Genomic DNA, 18,732 nt, shown 5'->3' on the forward strand with positions numbered 1-18,732 from the left:
TTGCTAGAGGAATGAAAGCAGCACTTCAACCTGAGACAGAAGTAGTTTCAATGTCATTCTTAGATCTAGCATTTGCTTATCTAATGACTATCACTAATTCTGATGACATCCTCATGTACAAAACTTCTAGAAAGACACCTTTCATTGGTTTTTTGGCTGCCATTAAGAGTGTTCAGGCACTTTATAAACAGTTTGTAGGTGTAAATAAGCCACTCCAGTACTTTCTAACTTATAAGCTGTCACAGGATCACTTAGAACTCTTTTCTGTGCAATTCGAGCATCTGGTGGCTTTCGAAATAACCCTTCTGCGTTAAACCTCATGGCAGCATACAAGAGACTCCTTCTGAGGCATGAAATAAAAATGTCAAACGGGAATGTCTCTGCACAAGACCTCACTGAAGTGCTCACATCTGCAACATCTAGCAGTGTCATGAAGAAAGCTTTAGAGGATAAAACTGAAGATATTATGATGGCAAGAAGATATGATATCATTCCTCGTAGTCCTGCCCAAGAAGATCATGATTATGTAGACTGTCCAAACTTTACAGATGTGTCAGATTATAAGGAAGCTGCAGTAGGTTACATTGCCGGATATGCAGTTAAAATGGTAAAGAGAAATATTTCATGTCCAGACTGCTTGTCTGCACTTACAGCAACAGAAATTAAGAACAATGATAAAAGTTGTGCATTGATACTGGTTAAGGACAAAGGCGGCTTGATAAAGCCCTCTATGAGTGCTGTGTCTGTCTGCAGATCCACAGAGAAAATATTTCAGAAAATGTTGAAAAGTCATGACAGAGCTACGTAACATTCCCAGAATTTCCTCTCTAGTTGCATATTCTGTATTGAAAGAGACTGGTAGCACTGCATTTAAAACACATAATTCCCATATGTTTGAATGTTCACCTGATAATAATCACATTTTTTCTCTTATTAAAGCAGTGGTGCTTGCATATTGCAAGATACGTTTGCATCATCTTACAAAAGCAACCACTGCTAAAGTAAGAGGCTGTTATGTTAGGAAAACACTAACTAAGTTAGTATTATTTAAGAACCAGTAAGTGAGGGCACTCACCATCCACTCAATTAATGTAATGCTATTAATAAATTGGTATATGTTCGCTTCTAATCGTTGATTTTTGTATATTCAAAGTAAAATGGTGCGTAGAGACAAGGTAAGGGGACCGGGAATAACTTTTCTTCTCACTTCATTCAGAGCGCAATAGTAATGGAGAAAAGGCTTAAAATAGCTAAAGTAATTATACTGATAACTGCTCTATCTATTTACATCAGGATATAATGCAAAAAAACACTCGGGAAAGGTTAGTATTTGTGAATTATGATGAGCTGTACGGGAAGGTCGGGACTCGGTAGAGTGGGCATCCTAAGATGGCCGCCGCGCTGGGCCCGCTGGCTTCACTTATCGCCCATACCACAACACAGGGACGCGCGCTCTATATGTATAACTCTGTGCTAGCGTATACATTAGATTTGGTTTAGGAAGTTAGGACTCAAGAGTGGGATTTGTCCTGACAGGTGTTCAGGGACTCTTTAGCCTAGGTGAAGTGGCAGTCATACATGGTTGAAACACGGGAGTCTGGCAGTTAAGCCCCCAGACAGGATAAGATAGGTGCTGGGTGGTTAGGGTTTGCCATAGATTTGAATGGTTGATGCACTGACGAGTCCCGCCGGCGAGATCGTCGGTAATCAACACGTCGTCACCAGTATAGGTATTTATTCTTTTTCCTGTACATTTTTTGTAGTCTGAAATTACCAGCTAACTACCTGTTACGTACTTTAATGGAATTTCTTTCCGGAAGTTCGTGGCATTGTCAGTTGCAATTGGCCCGTCCGTTTGCCAAGGTTTTACCCTTGTTTGTTTTTACAACGGTTAAAGAACATGCATTATTTGATGCTTATTAAATACCGTATAGGGTACAAGTAATTGTCGGATAATGTTTACAAAACAACACGATTCCAAATATAATAACTTGAATGAATTCCTTGTACATGTTTTCGTTTGTGACGTTTCTTACTGCAGGTTTTAAAAATAAGCGATATATATTATGGTGTATATTATGTACCTTATATTTGCATACATTTTGTCTATTAAAAACTGTGTTATTGTTTTTTGGTAGTGCAGTATGGTCATGGGCGGTATGCTTTTGTTTTCGTTGGTGCATTATGTTCCTGATTCAGCAAAGGCTGAAGTGGGTCTGTCGCGTGTTTTCAAATTTGATATCAGAATGAAGGTGGACTCCACTGACGACTTAGGATAAGAATGGAAAATGTCACGGTTAGGCTTTTATGACACGGATCAAGGGTTGGGTGGCGTTTGGGTAGGTAAATGCCTAAAGCGGCTTGAAATTCATTCGCGTATGTTTTCATCATTACGGGAGGGGGAAGCTAGGTTGGAGTTAATGTTTACCAGCCTTAACACCAGATTCCAAAGAAACAACAACGTGAATCAGTTCGTTGCACAGTTGTCAGCCAACTTCTGTGAAGTTTCTTCCGAAACTAAAGTGGAAAGTGCTCAGAGAGCGCATACCTCCGCCAATGCCATTGCGGATCCGGGTCCATGGATATATGATCCGGATCCGGCCCAAAATGTAATAAATTCTCTCTTGGTCCATGGCCCACCGTTCCACAAAATTTCATTGAAATTCATGGAGAACTTTTGGAGTTATTGTGCGGGATACTCCGGATCCGGATCCGAACCAAAATTTAACAATTTCTTTCTTGGCCCTTGGCCCACTCTTCTACAAAATTTCATCAAAATCCGTTCATAATTTTTTGAGTAATCCCGGATCCTGATTCGTGGATATGGGATCCGGATCCGCCCCCAAATTTAATGAATTCTTTCTTGGTCCATTGCCCACCTTTTCACAAAATTTCATTGAAATTCATTATGAACTGTTGGAGATATTGTGCGGGATACTCCGGATCCAGATCCGAATCCTCCCAAAAATTTAATTATTTCATCCTTGGCGCATGGCACATCCTTCAACAATATCTTATAAAAATCTGTACATAACTTTTTGAATAGCCCTGCTAACGGACGAACAAACAAATCAACGCGAACTAAAACATAACCTCCTTGGCCGAGGTAAACGAGATCTTGTGGGGTATTTAATCTGGTGTTCTAGTTTTGTAAACATTTGCCTAATCTTCACCATATAATTGGGATATAGTGTCACTGATGTCACTGTAAAACTACGCCGAAAATAGTTGAACATGCAAAGACTTAGTAACTTTATTGATTGTATAATGACAAGAGAGGTTGATGCAGATAATGTTGGGAATCCTAGTAGATAAATGTTTAATACTGTACTGGGTGTTTGTGACTGGTGATGGTGGTCGTAGGTGCAGCAGTTCCCGCCAAGCGTCGACCCAGGAGACCCACCACCATCGCCACAGACACACCACAAAAGACCACAAAGCTCACCCGTAAGTTGATAGTGTTACATCCTTCGCTCGCCATGGCCAGTAATGCTTTCCTTGTGAATTTACTTAATATTACAGCAGCTGATTTATCGGTTTATGTGCTGACTCGCAGTGATATTATTTACCTTGCCATATCGTATCATTTTTCTGCTTCTTGTGGCTTGTTGCTTGATATTTATTTATTTGTATTCCTTTTCGTTTGTAAAATTAACTCCTTTCGTTTCAGAATTATATCGCTTTACCATTTTTTTAAATTGTTTTCTAGCTATATTTGGAGCACGGTTCGAAATTTAGCTTATCTTCTTGTCATCCTACATACTCTAATTATCTCTACGTCAGCAGCGTTTAATTACACCATATTCCTGGTCTTTTCTCCCCCTAAAATTTCGAGCTGGGTCACCATGAAACAAAAACTAAACGATTCACTTCCTCTACCTACGCCAGAACCCGCCATTACGCCAGTTGACCTTGACCTTGCTATGCCATTCCAGGTGAAACACATAATTGTTCTTGATAACTGGGGTGATTAAGAGGACGCAGACGTAATGGTGGGTAGCCTTCTGTAGGAGGCTTATTAACCCCGTCAGTATGTGGACGTCTCTCTCTCTCTCTCTCTCTCTTCTCCAGCCCAGACAATTTCCCCCCCTCCTTTTATTTTTTTTCAAATACTGGGGTGAATGAAGTTCATAAATTCCTTCCCTGTAAGAGGTTTTTCGTAAACTGAATGAAATCGTCTGGGTGTAGAAAGTGTGAAGTAAAAAAAAAAAAATGACGTCACCGTACTGCAAGGGTTAAGGCGGCGTAGAACCTGCTTTGAACTGGGATGATTCATCTGGCCCCGAAGTGATACCATTGCAATTTATCATCATGTTTATCACTTGGTCAGCACAATTAGGCTCAGTTATTTCACAGGCATTTACGGATTTTGAGCAGGACGACTGGTGTGACAAGGGTATAGGGTAACATCTCCCTTCCAATCCTAGTAAAGCATCAGCCAACCCACACAGTATGGTGGGTGTGGAGGCAAGATTTTAACTTGTGCCGTAACTTGCTCGGCCTTATACTGTACCTGCAAATTGTCCGTGAATTAACTGAACCACTTTTATTTGTTAACTTTGTTTCGTCAGTGTTATGATGATGATGTGTGTATTTCTCATTTAATTTATTAGTTTGATAGGCTTTCTTGCTTTCTATTACGAAAACTGTATCTTCAGTGTTATTTCGTATGCCATTCCTTATATTTGTATTTATATGTCTTTCTTGATATAAAGATATAGAAGTCTCGATTATTCCGTTTGGCCTTCCCTCAACATGTTCTTCCATCTTTCCCTCCCACACCATTTCATTCCTCTCTGTCTCCCTCACCATCAGCAGTCCACTCCTCACCATCTCACCATGTCGAACCTCTCCATCATTCGTCAGCACATTCACCCATTACTTCTCCCTCACCATCTCGAGCCTTCCCATATCTGTGCCTCTCTTCCTCCTTCACCCTCTCAATTATCCCCATCTCTTCCTTCACGCTCTCAAATATCTCTTTCACTCCCTCCATTCCCCGCGATCTTGCCTCGCTTCCCACCACACTCTCTCGATTCTCCCCATCTTTTCTTCCTTCACCCTTTCTGGTCTTTCCATCCCTTTCTTCCTACCCCTCGATCTTGTCCCTCTTTCTCCCTCACCCTCTCGACTCTCTCCATCTCGTCTTCCTTCACTTTCTCTAGTCTCTCCATCCCTCTCTCCATTCACCTCGATCTTGTCACCCTTCCTCCTTCACCCTCTCTATTCTCTCCATCTCCTTCCTTTACCCTTTCTAGTCTCTCCATCCCTCACTCCCTTCCCCTCGATCTTGGCTCTCTTCTCTCACCCTCTCGATTCCCTCCAACTCTTCTTCCTTTATCCTCTCTAGTCTCTCCATCTCTCTCTCCCTTCCCCTCCATCTCCTCGTCCCTGTCTAACCCACCTGTGCTCTCGTAGACGGTGAGGTGGAGGAGGTGTCAGCCAGCCAGGTGAAGGTGCACGACGCCAAGGCCAACCGTGCACACATCCAGGAGAACCTCGAGGAGATTGACGCCTCGGCTGTCATTATCAGGTGAGTGTCGTGTACGTCCATTGAGGTGATTAGGGTCATTCAGGTGATTTGGCGTGATTTCGGTGTTTTGGGGCGATTTAAGTGATTTTGGTGATTTAGGTGATTTGGAGTGATTTTGGTGATATTTGTGTTAGGTGATTTTGGGTGATGTAGGTGATTTGGGTGTTTTAAGTGATTTTGTATTTAAGGTGTTTTGTGATATAGGTGATTATTGGTGATTTGGGGTGATTTAGGGGGTCATAAAAGTATTCGGGGTGATTTGGGTTAATTGGATTATTTAAGTGATTTGGTTGATTTAGTTGATTTGGGTGATTCATGGGTTATTAAGGTGATTATTTTGCAGTTTGATTGGTATTTAGGTGCTTTTTGTGATATGGGTGTTAGCGTGAAATTGATGTTATTTTTTGTGGTAGGTGCTTGTGATTTAGGTGTTAGGTGATTGTGTGTAAATTAGGTGTTATTAACGTGACTGTGGGTGATTTACGTGTGGTGATTGGCGTTAAATAGATGGTACAGTTTAGGCGATTGTAACTTTGATGTAATGTGGATGACTGTGCTTTAATGGAAATGACTTGTAATTAGGATGAGTGAGACATTTTTGAAGGAGTTATGGAAGACTGTATTAAACCTCTCCACATCAACAAGTCTCTTATAAGTTAAATAAAAAAGTAAAAATAGTTAGCATAAAGTATAAACAATATGTCATGTGATTGAACGGGATTAAGTCCGCACAGTTTTATGCTTCTGCAACGTAAACTTCTGCAACTTTTACATAAATATCTGATGTGAGGGACAGATGAGGGGTGAGTGATGTGATGTAGGAATTATATAGATGACTGTATAGCGTGTACGAGTACGTGTTGGTAGGCGAATGATGTAGCTCAGAGTTAGTAGCAGAAGAGTTGGGGGTAGACCTTGGTAAGCTAAATATATTCAGGATAAAATGAAGCTCAGGGGAATAGAAGTTAAGCCCTTCCAATCGCTGACGTATTTACTTGGTTTACTGTCGCTAATGCTTCTAAATCGTTAGTTAAGGGCAAGAGAAAATTAAGTAGTGATAGAGTAATAAGCATCCCCCATTTCATATTTTAATTCCTCTCGTTACTCTGAATATAAGATCCTGTGAAGGGAGCAAAATTAAAATTAGAATATACGTAATCAAACTGTAAGAGTAAAACGGAAAGAAAGGGGGAGCTATGAAAGGGAATGTCATTGAAGGTAAGAGGAGATAATGAGGCAAGAAATATGAGACTAAAGCGAGGATGGGATGACGGGGAAACTCACAGCTTGGAATGTGAATGTTAAGGAGTGGAGGAAATGTTGACAGGGAACAACAATGTTTATTTTTTCAAGCCGAACATGTCACTGTAATCAGTCCCATCAGAAGACAGTCTGAGAAAAGCTGGAAAAAAAGAAAAAGGGAGAGAAAAGAAAGAAGAATAGCAACCACAGTAGGGTAAAAGAGAAACATGTACTATGTTTAATGCATCAGTAGTAAGCTTAGCAGATGTATAGTTGAAATTTGATAAGGAACATCGTCATAAATTCTACAAAGGATTGTGATAATGGGTTTAAATATACAACGAAAGTTGTTTGAAGATGAAGATTTTTGCTAAACTAAATTATAGGAATGTGTGGCCCTTGCAGTGAGTAATAATGGTTGTTAAATAGATCGAAAGAATAGATTAAAGTTTGGTATGTTTTGTGCCAATTCAAAGCACCCAAAGCCATTCCATCCGAGGACAGTTTTTTTTTATATTAATTTATGTATTCCCAGACGGTTTTCTTCAGCCTTGGAGACATTGCTTTATTTTATTTATCTTCACCACTAAGACGCTTTCCTAAATTAAAAGGAAATGGTTTGTATTATCAAGAGGAAATTAAGGACGTCTTTGGATTGCAGGGGTTGCGTATTTGTGACCGTAGAAGATTATACGACCTTTTCTCAGGCTTTTCCCCTACAACATAGATGGTGAATAGATGAGGCCTTCAGGTAAATAGGCAAGTTTCCCATCAATTGAACTTTTTTTTTTTTTTTTCCCCCGTAGAGAGAAGATTTGTGACCGTAGAAGATTATACGGCCTTTTCTCATGCTTTTCCCCTGCGAAATAGGTGGTGAATAGATGGAGTCCTCCAGGTGAATAGGCGAGTTTCCCATCAACTGAACCTTTTTTCCCCCCGCAGAGAGAAGGAGAGGAGAGAGGCCCTGAGAGCGGAGATCATCACGGCAGTCAAGGCCGGAGTGAGTACCCGATGTTGGTAGTTGTGGTAGTGGGTAATTGTGGTAGCTCTAATTGTTGTTGGTGGGGGCTAATGGTGAGAGTGAAAGTAGATGAGGACTTGGGTAGGGTGAAATGGATAGGGCTGAGGGGAATGTTTGGTAGTTGTCGAAAGGTTGGTATGTGTAAAGGCAGCAGTTAAGGTAAGTGCCTGGTCTGTTCTTACTTTTACTGAGCGTGATGGTGTGGGTGTGCTAGAGTGTCTTAGTTGCTTCATTTCTAGGTGTAATTACGGTGGGTAGGGCTAAGGGTTAATGCTGGTAGGCGTGATGGTGACAGGGGAAGTAGGTGTCTGGATTAGTTTTTATTTTGTTGGAAATGATTGCGAGGATTGTGGCAGAAAATCCTTGTTGTTAATACTGCATAATTTGTGGGGTTTTATTTACAACAAGACTCCAGTGATACGCAAGAGATACGGTATTAAGCCTTTATATCTTGATTTATGTCTGAAGGGAACTAAAGAGCCATGTGCAAACTTTCCTCACCCAGCGTTGAAAGTAGGAACAGAACTGAGTTGAAATTAAAGCAGATACTCCATTATTTGTGTACTGTATTGTTTTTATGTTTTTTGAATGTCTCACAAACTGTAAAGGAAAACAAATTTGCATGTGTAAAGTGGTGCACGTGAGGGAATACTGGGAGGGTTTTGAAGAAATGAGGAAAGTAGGAAGAAAAGAAGAAAAATACTAAAGTCAAGAAGGAAGGAATTTTATTGAGACGCGGATGGATCACGTTACTAGAAAATTCAGAATAAAGTAATAAGAGAGAGAAAGAGAGTGAAGAAAGATTGTTATAAGGAAGAGAGGGTTGGAAAGAAGGAAGGAGAGATGTTTTCAGAAAGAGAGAAAGGTGAGGAGAAAGTAGTCAAGTTGGGAGAGAATAAAACATTGCAGAATGGAAAAATAGAGGGGATAGGGAGGAAAGAAAGGACGAGATAGAAGTAGACGAAGGAAAACAGATTAGTTATGAAAAGAGAGAAGGAAGAGGTGTCGACTAGGATAGAATCGAAAAGGAAGAAAAGGTAGAAGGTAGGGTAGAGAGGAAAAGCAGATGATTGAAGGGGTGAAGGAAGAGAGGAAGGAGTGCAGGATGGAAAAAAAATAGGGTAGGAAAGGATGGAAGGAAAAGACGGGAGCTAGGAAAGTAAGTAGTGAAGAAAGGAGGGAAAGAAGAGGGGCAATAAGGGAGGGAGAAAGGAAGGATAGGAAACGAATGAAGGGAAGAACTGAAGGAAAACAAGGAGTGGAGAAAGGAAGAAGGAGAGAGGGATCGTGAGGGAAAAGAGGTAATGGTGGGGACAAGTGAAGAAAAAAAGAGGATAAAAGCAGGAAAGAAAACGTTACATGAAGGAGTAAGGAAGGATTGGAGAGAGTTAGTGCAGGAAGCAGAGAAGGAAAGAATGATGGATAAAAAAGAAAAGAAGTAATGTAGTAGACGAAAAGAGTGAAGAGAGAAGGAAGAGAGAAAGTACTGGAAGGAGCTAGCGATGTATGTAGATTGTAAAAGAGAGAGAGAGAGAGAGAGAGAGAGAGAGAGAGAGAGAGAAGTGAGGGAATGGGAGGGAAAGAAGGAAAACGTAAAACTGCAAAAAAGGAGTGAAGGCTGAAATAAGGAAGGATGGAAGGAAAGTAGGTCATCCGGTGAGAAGTGAGGAAGGACAGTGCCATTGTTAACGACCTGGAGGAAGGAAGGAAGCTCGCGGAGGAATGTACAGTGAAATTTGAGAGAGAGAGAGAGAGAGAGAGAGAGCAGGAGGGGGGGGAATTGTAGGGTGAGAAGAAAGACAAGGACGAGAAAGAAGACAGAAGTGAAGAATCGACAATGAGGGAATAAGGGAGAACAGAGGCAATAGGAAGTAATATATTGTTCGGAGGGAAGGTCAGAGTGAAAATGATTTGGACCTTTTTTTTTTCTCTTTCGTTAAAGGCGAGTTGGTGAGGTGGCAGCGCCAAAAGAGCTGATCACATGTGCCTCTCAGTGTTTTTCTTGACATACATGTGTTTATGAACTGGAAATGCAGAAGGTTCACAATATAAAAATAATTTGTTGCAACGCTATTTACATCATTATAGTCATAAAGTGTAATTATGCTGGGTCTGAGACCTTGTGTTTTTTCTTCATTTTGCTTTATTTCGTTTATTATTATTATTTTTTAAACAATGTCATCTTGTACAGTAAAACTGCATGTGTCATTAGCTGGTATTATTGAAGGTTCACAGTGACTGACTCGTACATACACTATAGTAATGAAGGGAAAGCCTCTTGGGCTTGATGCAAACCCCACACTTTCCAGCTTCATCATCCACCTGCTTGGCCATTCATGTTGTCAGGTGTTGTGGTAACCCAGCCTTAGTCATGCATTTACGCGGTCCGTCAATCTCCCGTACCCGTCCTTTACGTGAGGTAGGTGTGGGAGGTTGTCAGTGCCAGTCTGATAATGGTGAATGTATCTGCCCGTGTAATATTCCCTCGCCATAATCTCAGTCATTTCCTGTGTCTGGATGTCATCAACCTGTAATCCAATAAATCATACGCATCATGTCCAGGGTCACAGTCATGGATGTCATACAGACCTTGCCTGCTTCCTCACCAGCTTTTTTGTATTTTCAACCGGAATATTTTTTTCCCGACTTACGAAGAGTGTTAGAAACTTTATCAATTAACCCCTTAAGTATGATATTCCATATTTATTTTTGCCGTTAGATTTTTTTTTTTTTTTTAATTAGGAGAGGTCCATCCTACTGAAGGGATTAAGTAGTAAAGGAAATGATACTAAGAAGAAAAGTACCGTGAAGAACAAGAAGACAAAATAAAGAGCAACGAAGAAAAATGAAATATAGTGGGATGGAATTAAGCCTGAAGGTGAAGGAAAGAGAGTAGGAAGAGGGAAAAGAGTGAAGAAAAAGTGAAGGAAAGGATGAGAATGAATGTGTGAAAAGGAAGGGTAATGTCTGAAGATGACAGAAGACAGAGTGAAAGAAGAGTAAAACTGATTGTGATAAGTGAAGAAAAACGTGATGGAGGGAAAGAAAACGACAGAATGAGATGAGCGGTAAACAGCTGAAGCAGAAATAAAGGATGGGGATAGATAGGTTGAACGAAGATAAAAAGATAATGATAAACGAAGTATAGGAAGAAATAATACAGGAGTGCATGTGAGAAAGGAAAGGGATAATGGAATAGGAGAGAGAGAGAGAGAGAGAGAGAGAGAGAGAGAGAGAGATCAAGTATAAAAGTGATGAGTGTTGAGGTAGAGGCAAGGAAAACCAGCGGACAAGAGAAGGAAGGAAGGAGGGAAGAGAAGGATTTGAGAACAGTATAATGGTATGAAGGATAACACAAGGGAAGAGGACAATAGGGAAATTCGTCGACCGTGTACCTGCATAACCTTCAGAAGAATGAGGGTCGATTATTATGGGTCATTATATTCCCATCAGATCATCAACTTACCGTAATCTTATTTTTTCATGATTTTTTTTCTATTGAGATTTCACGTAATATACCTTCCTGACATTATTACCTTCCTAACATGTTCCAAACTTGCTGGGTGTCTATTTTAAGTTTCACCTTCCTGCTTTTCCAGCCTACCCAACCTTGTCGCTATCCTAATTTTACCACATTCCTAAGTTTCACCTTCCTGCTTTTCCAGCCTACCTAACCTTGTCGCTATCCTAATTTTACCACATTCCTAACCAAACCTAACCACCTTCCCAACCTTACCGCATTCCTAACTTTTTGTCCATCCTAACCTTATCACCATTCTAACTTAACCACGCAACCTTCCTAACCTAACCTTATCACCATTCTAACTTAACCTTACCACCTTCCTAACCTAACCTAACCCCCTTCCTAACCTAACCTCGTCATCTTCCCGACCTCATGACCATCCCAACCTTACCAACATCCTAACTTACCTCATCGCCTTCCTAACCTAACCTTACCATCTTCCTAACCTTGCCACCCTCCCAACTTTACCTTACTTCCGTCCTAACCATGCCACCTCTCTATCTCTGCCAGCTTCCTAACCTTACCGGCTCCCAAACTTACCACCATTCTAACCCATAACTTTCTTGTCCTCGCAGCCTCCCTCACCAATCATCTTCCTAATCCTACATCATTCTAACCTTACGGCCTTCCTCCAATTTTATCTGTTTCCAAGCGCACCGCAGTACACTTTTTTATAACGACGAGAGTTTTACAGAAGTGAGGCTGTGTGTGTGTGTGTGTGTGTGTGTGTGTGTGTGTGTGTGTGTGTAAGGGGAAGGGCTATCAAAAGAGTTAAATGAGCAGAAAGAAGTGGACAGGATGGGAAGCACCCTCTGAAAAGAAATAGAGAGAGAGAGAGAGAGAGAGAGAGAGAACATGTATGAGAGGAAAAAGAAAGTGATGGAGGGAGAATGGGCGTGTAATGAAAGGTGAGGGGTGAGGGTGAGGGAGGGAAGGTGAGGGTTAGGTTGGGTTGAATCTCTCTCTCTCTCTCTCTCTCACACACACACACACACACACACACACACACACACACACACACACACACACACACACACACACACACACACACACACACACACATTGATATAACTCCCTTCCGTCGTTCATCTGATATGGTGATTATGGCACAAACATTTTCCTGTGATTCAATTAAGATAGCAATGTGACTAATGACCGTCTTCTTGTTGTCGTAGGTGGCTCCCTATCACCTCGTTACCAGTTCATTTTCCGTTAGTGTATTGTGGTCCATATAAGATCAGATGATTTTATTCAGCTGAATGTGAGTAAAGGAGTATGAGTGTTAGGACCTGATTGTCTTTGTGAAAAAAGAAAAGAACAAGAAAAAAAAAATGTGGTAACAGAGGAAAAAAACAATTTCCAGTAACTCAAGTCCGATTATTATTATTATTATTATTATTATTATTATTATTATTATTATTTTACCAGCGTTGAACAGCACACACAGGCTGACACAATAGGACTGAGAATAACAATGCAGTTTGGATGTAGATAGTTTCATTAAGGTAGTCAAAAAGCCTTCCACATTGCCGACCGAGTTGTCATAAAGCACTCTTGCAGACGCCATTACATTGTGTACTGGATAAAACAGCCCCAACAGCGTATTAAGTAAGGACGGGGGGTAATGATGCCGAAATGGTGACATGTAAAGGTGTGTGGCAGGTAGGAATATTGCTGAGCTTCAGGGAACGGATTGTCAAGTCTGTCCAGTAGTCGGGTACATAATAGCATGCGATTACGATTCTAAAGCAGAACGATTCAGGCTGACATTATAATACCGAGGTTTATATTGTGTTCATGTTGGGGTGGACACACTGTATGTTGCATTAGGGCTGACACACTGTATATTGCATTAGGGTAGGCACACTGTATACTGCATTAGGGTAAGCACACTGTATACTGCATTAGGGTAGACACACTGTATACTGCATTAGGGTAAGCACACTGTATACTGCATTAGGGTAGACACACTGTATACTGCATTTGGGTAGGCACACTGTATACTGCATTAGGGTAAGCACACTGTAAACTCCGCTGAAGCTTTCGTTTCGTGGGTATCGTGTGTAGCCTTGGATGTGGTGTGGTAGGGTTGGAATGGCGGGTACAGCAGTGGTAACCTGACGCCAGTGAAAGCAGCCCACCCATGCACGGGAAGGTCACCCACGCCCACACAGGGTCAACAGTATATCAATGCACGTCCATATTTTATCACCCTCAGCACAGTAGCGAGTTATGGGGGGGGGGGAGGGCGGGGGAGGTACAGGAAGCCAGGACCCGCCTTTCTCATGTGTCATTTTTTTTTTCTGACCCCCTCTTCCTTTTCATCTATGTCAGTTATCTCTTGCAATACGTATAATGAAAAAAAAAATGGCGGGTTAAATATTCCCTGTCGTGTTATTTTGACCTGATGATGATGCTTTGTAGTTAATAGCTGTGAAACATACTGGGGTTATCCATAATTATATTTTTAGTGCTGTTAATATTCAATACTTGACTCGCCTGTGGGTTAAAAAGAAAAAGCTTTGAACCCCCTACCTTTTCAACAAATGCCTGATCCACCCCTACAACTTCCCTCCAATGAAAAAGTAGAGTACAAAACAATTGGAGTGAATAATCGTGCTTTTACTTCTCTATCTGTAGCTTTCCGTTGCCAGTTTGTACCCAGTGTCTGGATGTCACAGTGCTGTGCTTTGTTCATATACAAGAATGATACCCATGTGCTTAAACTGTGTCTTTTGTACCCACACAGTAAACACATAATGAAATTGTGTTCATTGTACCTTCATAGTGAACACTTCCAGATGTTTTGTTTATTGTAGCAGATACAGTAGATACATTATAATGATTTTGTACTTATTGTGTCCTTACAGAAAACAGTTTAAGCATGTAGGTGTAATGTGAATGTACTGTATTGTTATTTCCTTGGGCTATTTTGGGGATTATTCTTGATAGTTTGGGGTAACTCAGCTACGTTGAATTTTATATTTTGTTTCTGTTATTTTAGCAATTAATAGACTTTTATGAATCTGACGAAGGACATGTAGCAGAGAAGGGTTTGGTGAAGGCTATATCTAACATTTCCAGTTAGAAAGTCTTACCTGAGCCAAATATAATCGTTTGAAAATAGCACGCATAAAATGAATATTACGCCCTGTGGCTGAAGGAGTTAATGTGATGTATATAATATTTTTTATAGATACTCTTTGAGATTAATTGAATACGATCCATGAAGCGTACTTGTGATTCCCAACGGCATTGGGTACAGGACCACTGGTTTTTGTTGGCTGTGTTATCTATCTACTTGTCTGCCTAAATCGGCACCAAAGGAACACCGACCCTGAAGGACAACTCTCGCCACAAGCTCCGCTCTTGGAGTACGCACTTTTTTTTTTTTTTTTTTTTTTTTTTAGTAACGACTATAAATGAGGAGAGCAGGGAGCTTATGGCCTAAAATGTTTCCTAACCGAACCTGCCAAAGACTGGGAGCTGTCAGTAGTCATGACGTCACTTGTTCATGGCCACCACAATGTGCTCAAAACAGCAATATCTTGAATCTGTTTATTTATTTATTTATTTGCAACGTATGTAATCGTTCATGCAACTTCAGGGGTTATAAATCCTTTAGCATCTCCCAGAGCTGAAGAATATCGTTTAGCGTTCGCGTGAATAATAAGTTCATGATTCATGACTAGAAAGTTAAAGTTGGAGAATATTTGATGAAACTGCGGTATTACAGCATTTCCAGTCGGGTATAATGAGGGATATTTGAAGGCATAATAGTAACTTATATAAATTATTCATAAGACAAAGACATAATCAGTTGAGCCGGGTGGTCATATACTTGTACAATGGGAACAAGATACTGCATAAAGCTTGGTAAGTGTATAAGTGAAAAGGCATAATCATAAACGTTAGGTTTAATTTTTTTAAAAGTCAGAGGGTAAAAATAAGTAACTAATAAATTGAAGTGTAGGAAGGTGGAATAATCTAGTGAGTCAGCTGAACCCGCTGTGCATATTAATGAGGTTGTTTGCTTTCCCCCACACCACGCAACACTACACCATGCAACACTACACCATGCAACACTACACCATGCAACACTACACCATGCAACACCACACCATGCAACACTACACCATGCAACACTACACCATGCAACACTACACCATGCAACACTACACCATGCAACACTACACCATGCAACACCACACCATGCAACACCACACCATGCAACACCACACCATGCAACACTACACCACGCAACACTACACCACGCAACACTACACCATGCAACACTACACCATGCAGCACTACACCATGCAACACTACACAACGCAACACCACACCATGCAACACTACACCACGCAACACCACACCATGCAAAACCACACCATGCAACACTACACCACGCAACACTGCACCATGCAACACCACGCCACGCAACACTACACCACGCAACACTACACCATGCAACACCACACCACGCAACACCACACCACGCAACACTACACCACGCAACACTACACCACGCAACACCACACCACGCAACACTACACCACGCAACACCACACCACGCAACACTACACCATGCAACACTACACCAAGCATCACCACAACATGCAACACCACACCATGCAACACTACACGCAACACCACACCACGCAACACTACACCATGCAACGCAACACTACACCATGCAACGCAACGCTACACCATGCAACACCACACCACACCACGCAACACCACTCCATGCAACACTACACCATGCAACGCAGCACCACGCAACACTACACCACACCATGCAACACCACACCATGCAACACCACACCACGCAACACCACACCACGCAACACTACACCATACAACACCACACCACACCATGCAACACTACACTATGCAACACCACACCACGCAACACTACACCACACAACACTACACCACGCAACACTACACCACACCATGCATCACCACACCACGCAACACTACACCATGCAAAACCACACCACGCAACACCATACACGGCGCGGCGCACCTTTGATAAACACCGCTCACTGTAGTTGCGTGGCAGGCTCACCTTCTATCATCCTCACCCCCACCCTGTCCCCTGCTCCTTAACTACTCATTTATTTCACCTTCAGTCTCCCTTCGTCACCCTCTTTGCCCGCATCCTTTCCCAACTTACCCCTTCACTGTCCATTCCTCTTCCCTCCCCTCCTCTGTCATCTCGCACTCCATCCCTGTCTCTTCCCTCCCTCTCTCCTCTCCTTCCTCCCTCTCTTCTTTCTCCCTCCACCCTCTTCTCTCTTCATCTCTTTCCTTTCCCGCCTTTCAACCATGCTCTGTTATCCTTGTCCCCCATCCATTCCTCTCCGTTCTCACTCTGTCCTATCCCCTTCTCCACCCTTGCCTTCTCGCTTCCTCTGCTGTTCCACATTTACTCTTTACCCCCTCCTCTCACCGTTGTTGCACCCTTTCTCCTCCTCCCCCTCCCCACACCTTTCCCCTCAGTCACCCCTCCTCTGACCCTTCCCCCCCTCCCCCACACACACGTCCACTGTCATCAAACCAAAGCCTTGTTTCACCCCTCTTTCTTCTCACGCTTCCCCTTCCCTCTTCACCCCCTCCCTTCTCCTATTCCTCCCTCCCCTCCTCTCTTCCTCCCTCCCCTCCCCGCTTCCACCCCATTCCTCCCCGCTTCCCCCCTCATCTCCCCTCTTCCCCCAACCCGTTACCCCCCTTACAATCTTTCCCACCCCATCCCGTTCTCTCTCCCACATTCTCTTCACAAACAAGTTATTAATCTAGTTAGCCCGAGGACATCTTTTTTTGTCGTACTTCTTCTTCCTCCTGGCGACTATATTCAGCTTACAACCATACACTTTTTAGACTGGAGTGTTAGATAAAGGTTTTAGTAACTCCGTCAGTGAAATAAGTAACCTCTGCGTTGAATGAAACCGTCTACAGATAACAAGAATTAACTACAAAAATTCACCATAGCATTGAAGGGACAAAATAGATATCATTATGCATAGGTTAATATTGGTGTTGTTACTGGATGCAGCGGACGTGTTGACATGAGTAGCACAGATAAAGGAATATTGTGCAGTGTTGACTTACTCCCTGGTCTTTTAGCATGCACTGGTAGAGTCAGACTGAACATAGAGGAAGGTGAAGTGGAAGGGGGTTATAAGGAGAGGGAGGATAATGTAGAGGGGATGAAGTGGAGGAGAAGGAGGGAATGTGGGAATGATGTGGAGAGGGAGGGGAATGTACAAAGGGGGTGAAATGGAGGAAGATGAAGTGGAGGGGAAACGATGTACAAAGGGAGGATTATGTGCAAGGGGAGGGAGGGGTAAAATGGAGAGGAGGATGAAGTGTAGGAGGAGGATGTAAAAGGGGATGATGATGTGGAGGTGATGTGAGGTGTACGGGGCAGGATGAAATGGAAAGGGGAATCCTGATTAGAGGGTCGCCATAAAGACCAGTTTTTTTCCCCTTCAGTACATTGTGTCTCGTTAAGAGGGGAGAGGGGCGGGCAGCTAGGCATCCATAATGAGCACTAGCCAACCCCCCTGCTGGGAAGTACAAACTCTGATTTTTACAGCCAGCCACAGTCGATTTTATTCTGCCGAGAGAAATCCACCGCAACGAAAACCTCTACACCTCGTCCTGATTAACATATGGGATAAAATGAAGAACTTAGTTATATATTACAGTAACACCAGATTGCTTAGTACTTCTCTAGCCAAAGAATTAAGAGGATCATGAACCCCTTCACTCCGACGATTTTTATTTTTACTCTAGCTCTCTCCAGGGGAATTGATTCAGCTAAAGGGAGGTTGCATTGAAGGAGCTAAGTATAGTCTTCATTAAGTCCTTCACTGCATACAGCACAGGGTACAATATCGGGGGTTAAGCCAACACGTCTTTTACCCAGATAAACTTTGTGTCCATCTCAAGAAGCAAACAGAAAAGAATGAACGTGAAATAAACATGACGTATTCTCGGCAACAACGTCATACCATATTATATTATTCATGTCAGATTTTAAACCTTGTGACCAAAACCCCAGGTGAGATTTTTTGTATGTTCACTGACCGATGATGTGCAGTTCACGGACATCAAGAAAACCGTGAAAGTAAGAAGCTGTTACGGAGATTTATCCCATCATGACAATTACGTATATTAGTTTCTTCTACCTTCAGATGATTTTATTGAGCTAAAGGGAGTACGCTAGTTGTGAGGGGGATAATGAAGGCTGTATGTACACCAGGTCCAAAAGTCACTTCCAACCTGAATGATATCGTCATGAGATACCAGGAAAGATGTGTGAAGTTGGGTGTGGGGTGGTCTTCCTTCCTCCCCTCCCCTCACTCCCTTAGTGGGTTTAGCCTTGCCCTCACATATCACTTA

The 18,732-nt window shown here is 42.1% G+C and overlaps 1 protein-coding gene across 2 annotated transcripts in view; it reads left to right on the top strand.

Annotated features, from left to right (window-relative positions):
* Positions 1 to 18,732, top strand: part of Fhos (Formin homology 2 domain containing) — a 370,832-nt gene that overhangs the window by 34,044 nt on the left and 318,056 nt on the right. For both annotated transcript variants that reach the window (XM_080274704.1, XM_080274705.1), the window contains 3 exons: positions 3,364 to 3,447; positions 5,419 to 5,533; positions 7,718 to 7,775. In XM_080274704.1, coding sequence (XP_080130830.1) covers positions 3,364 to 3,447; positions 5,419 to 5,533; positions 7,718 to 7,775 — 257 coding nt within the window. The remainder of the gene's footprint in view (positions 1 to 3,363; positions 3,448 to 5,418; positions 5,534 to 7,717; positions 7,776 to 18,732) is intronic.

The sequence above is a fragment of the Coenobita brevimanus genome, chromosome 59 (genome assembly GCF_032717465.1).
Source record: "Coenobita brevimanus isolate Jiangsu-jjx chromosome 59, ASM3271746v2, whole genome shotgun sequence".
NCBI lineage: Eukaryota > Metazoa > Arthropoda > Malacostraca > Decapoda > Coenobitidae > Coenobita > Coenobita brevimanus.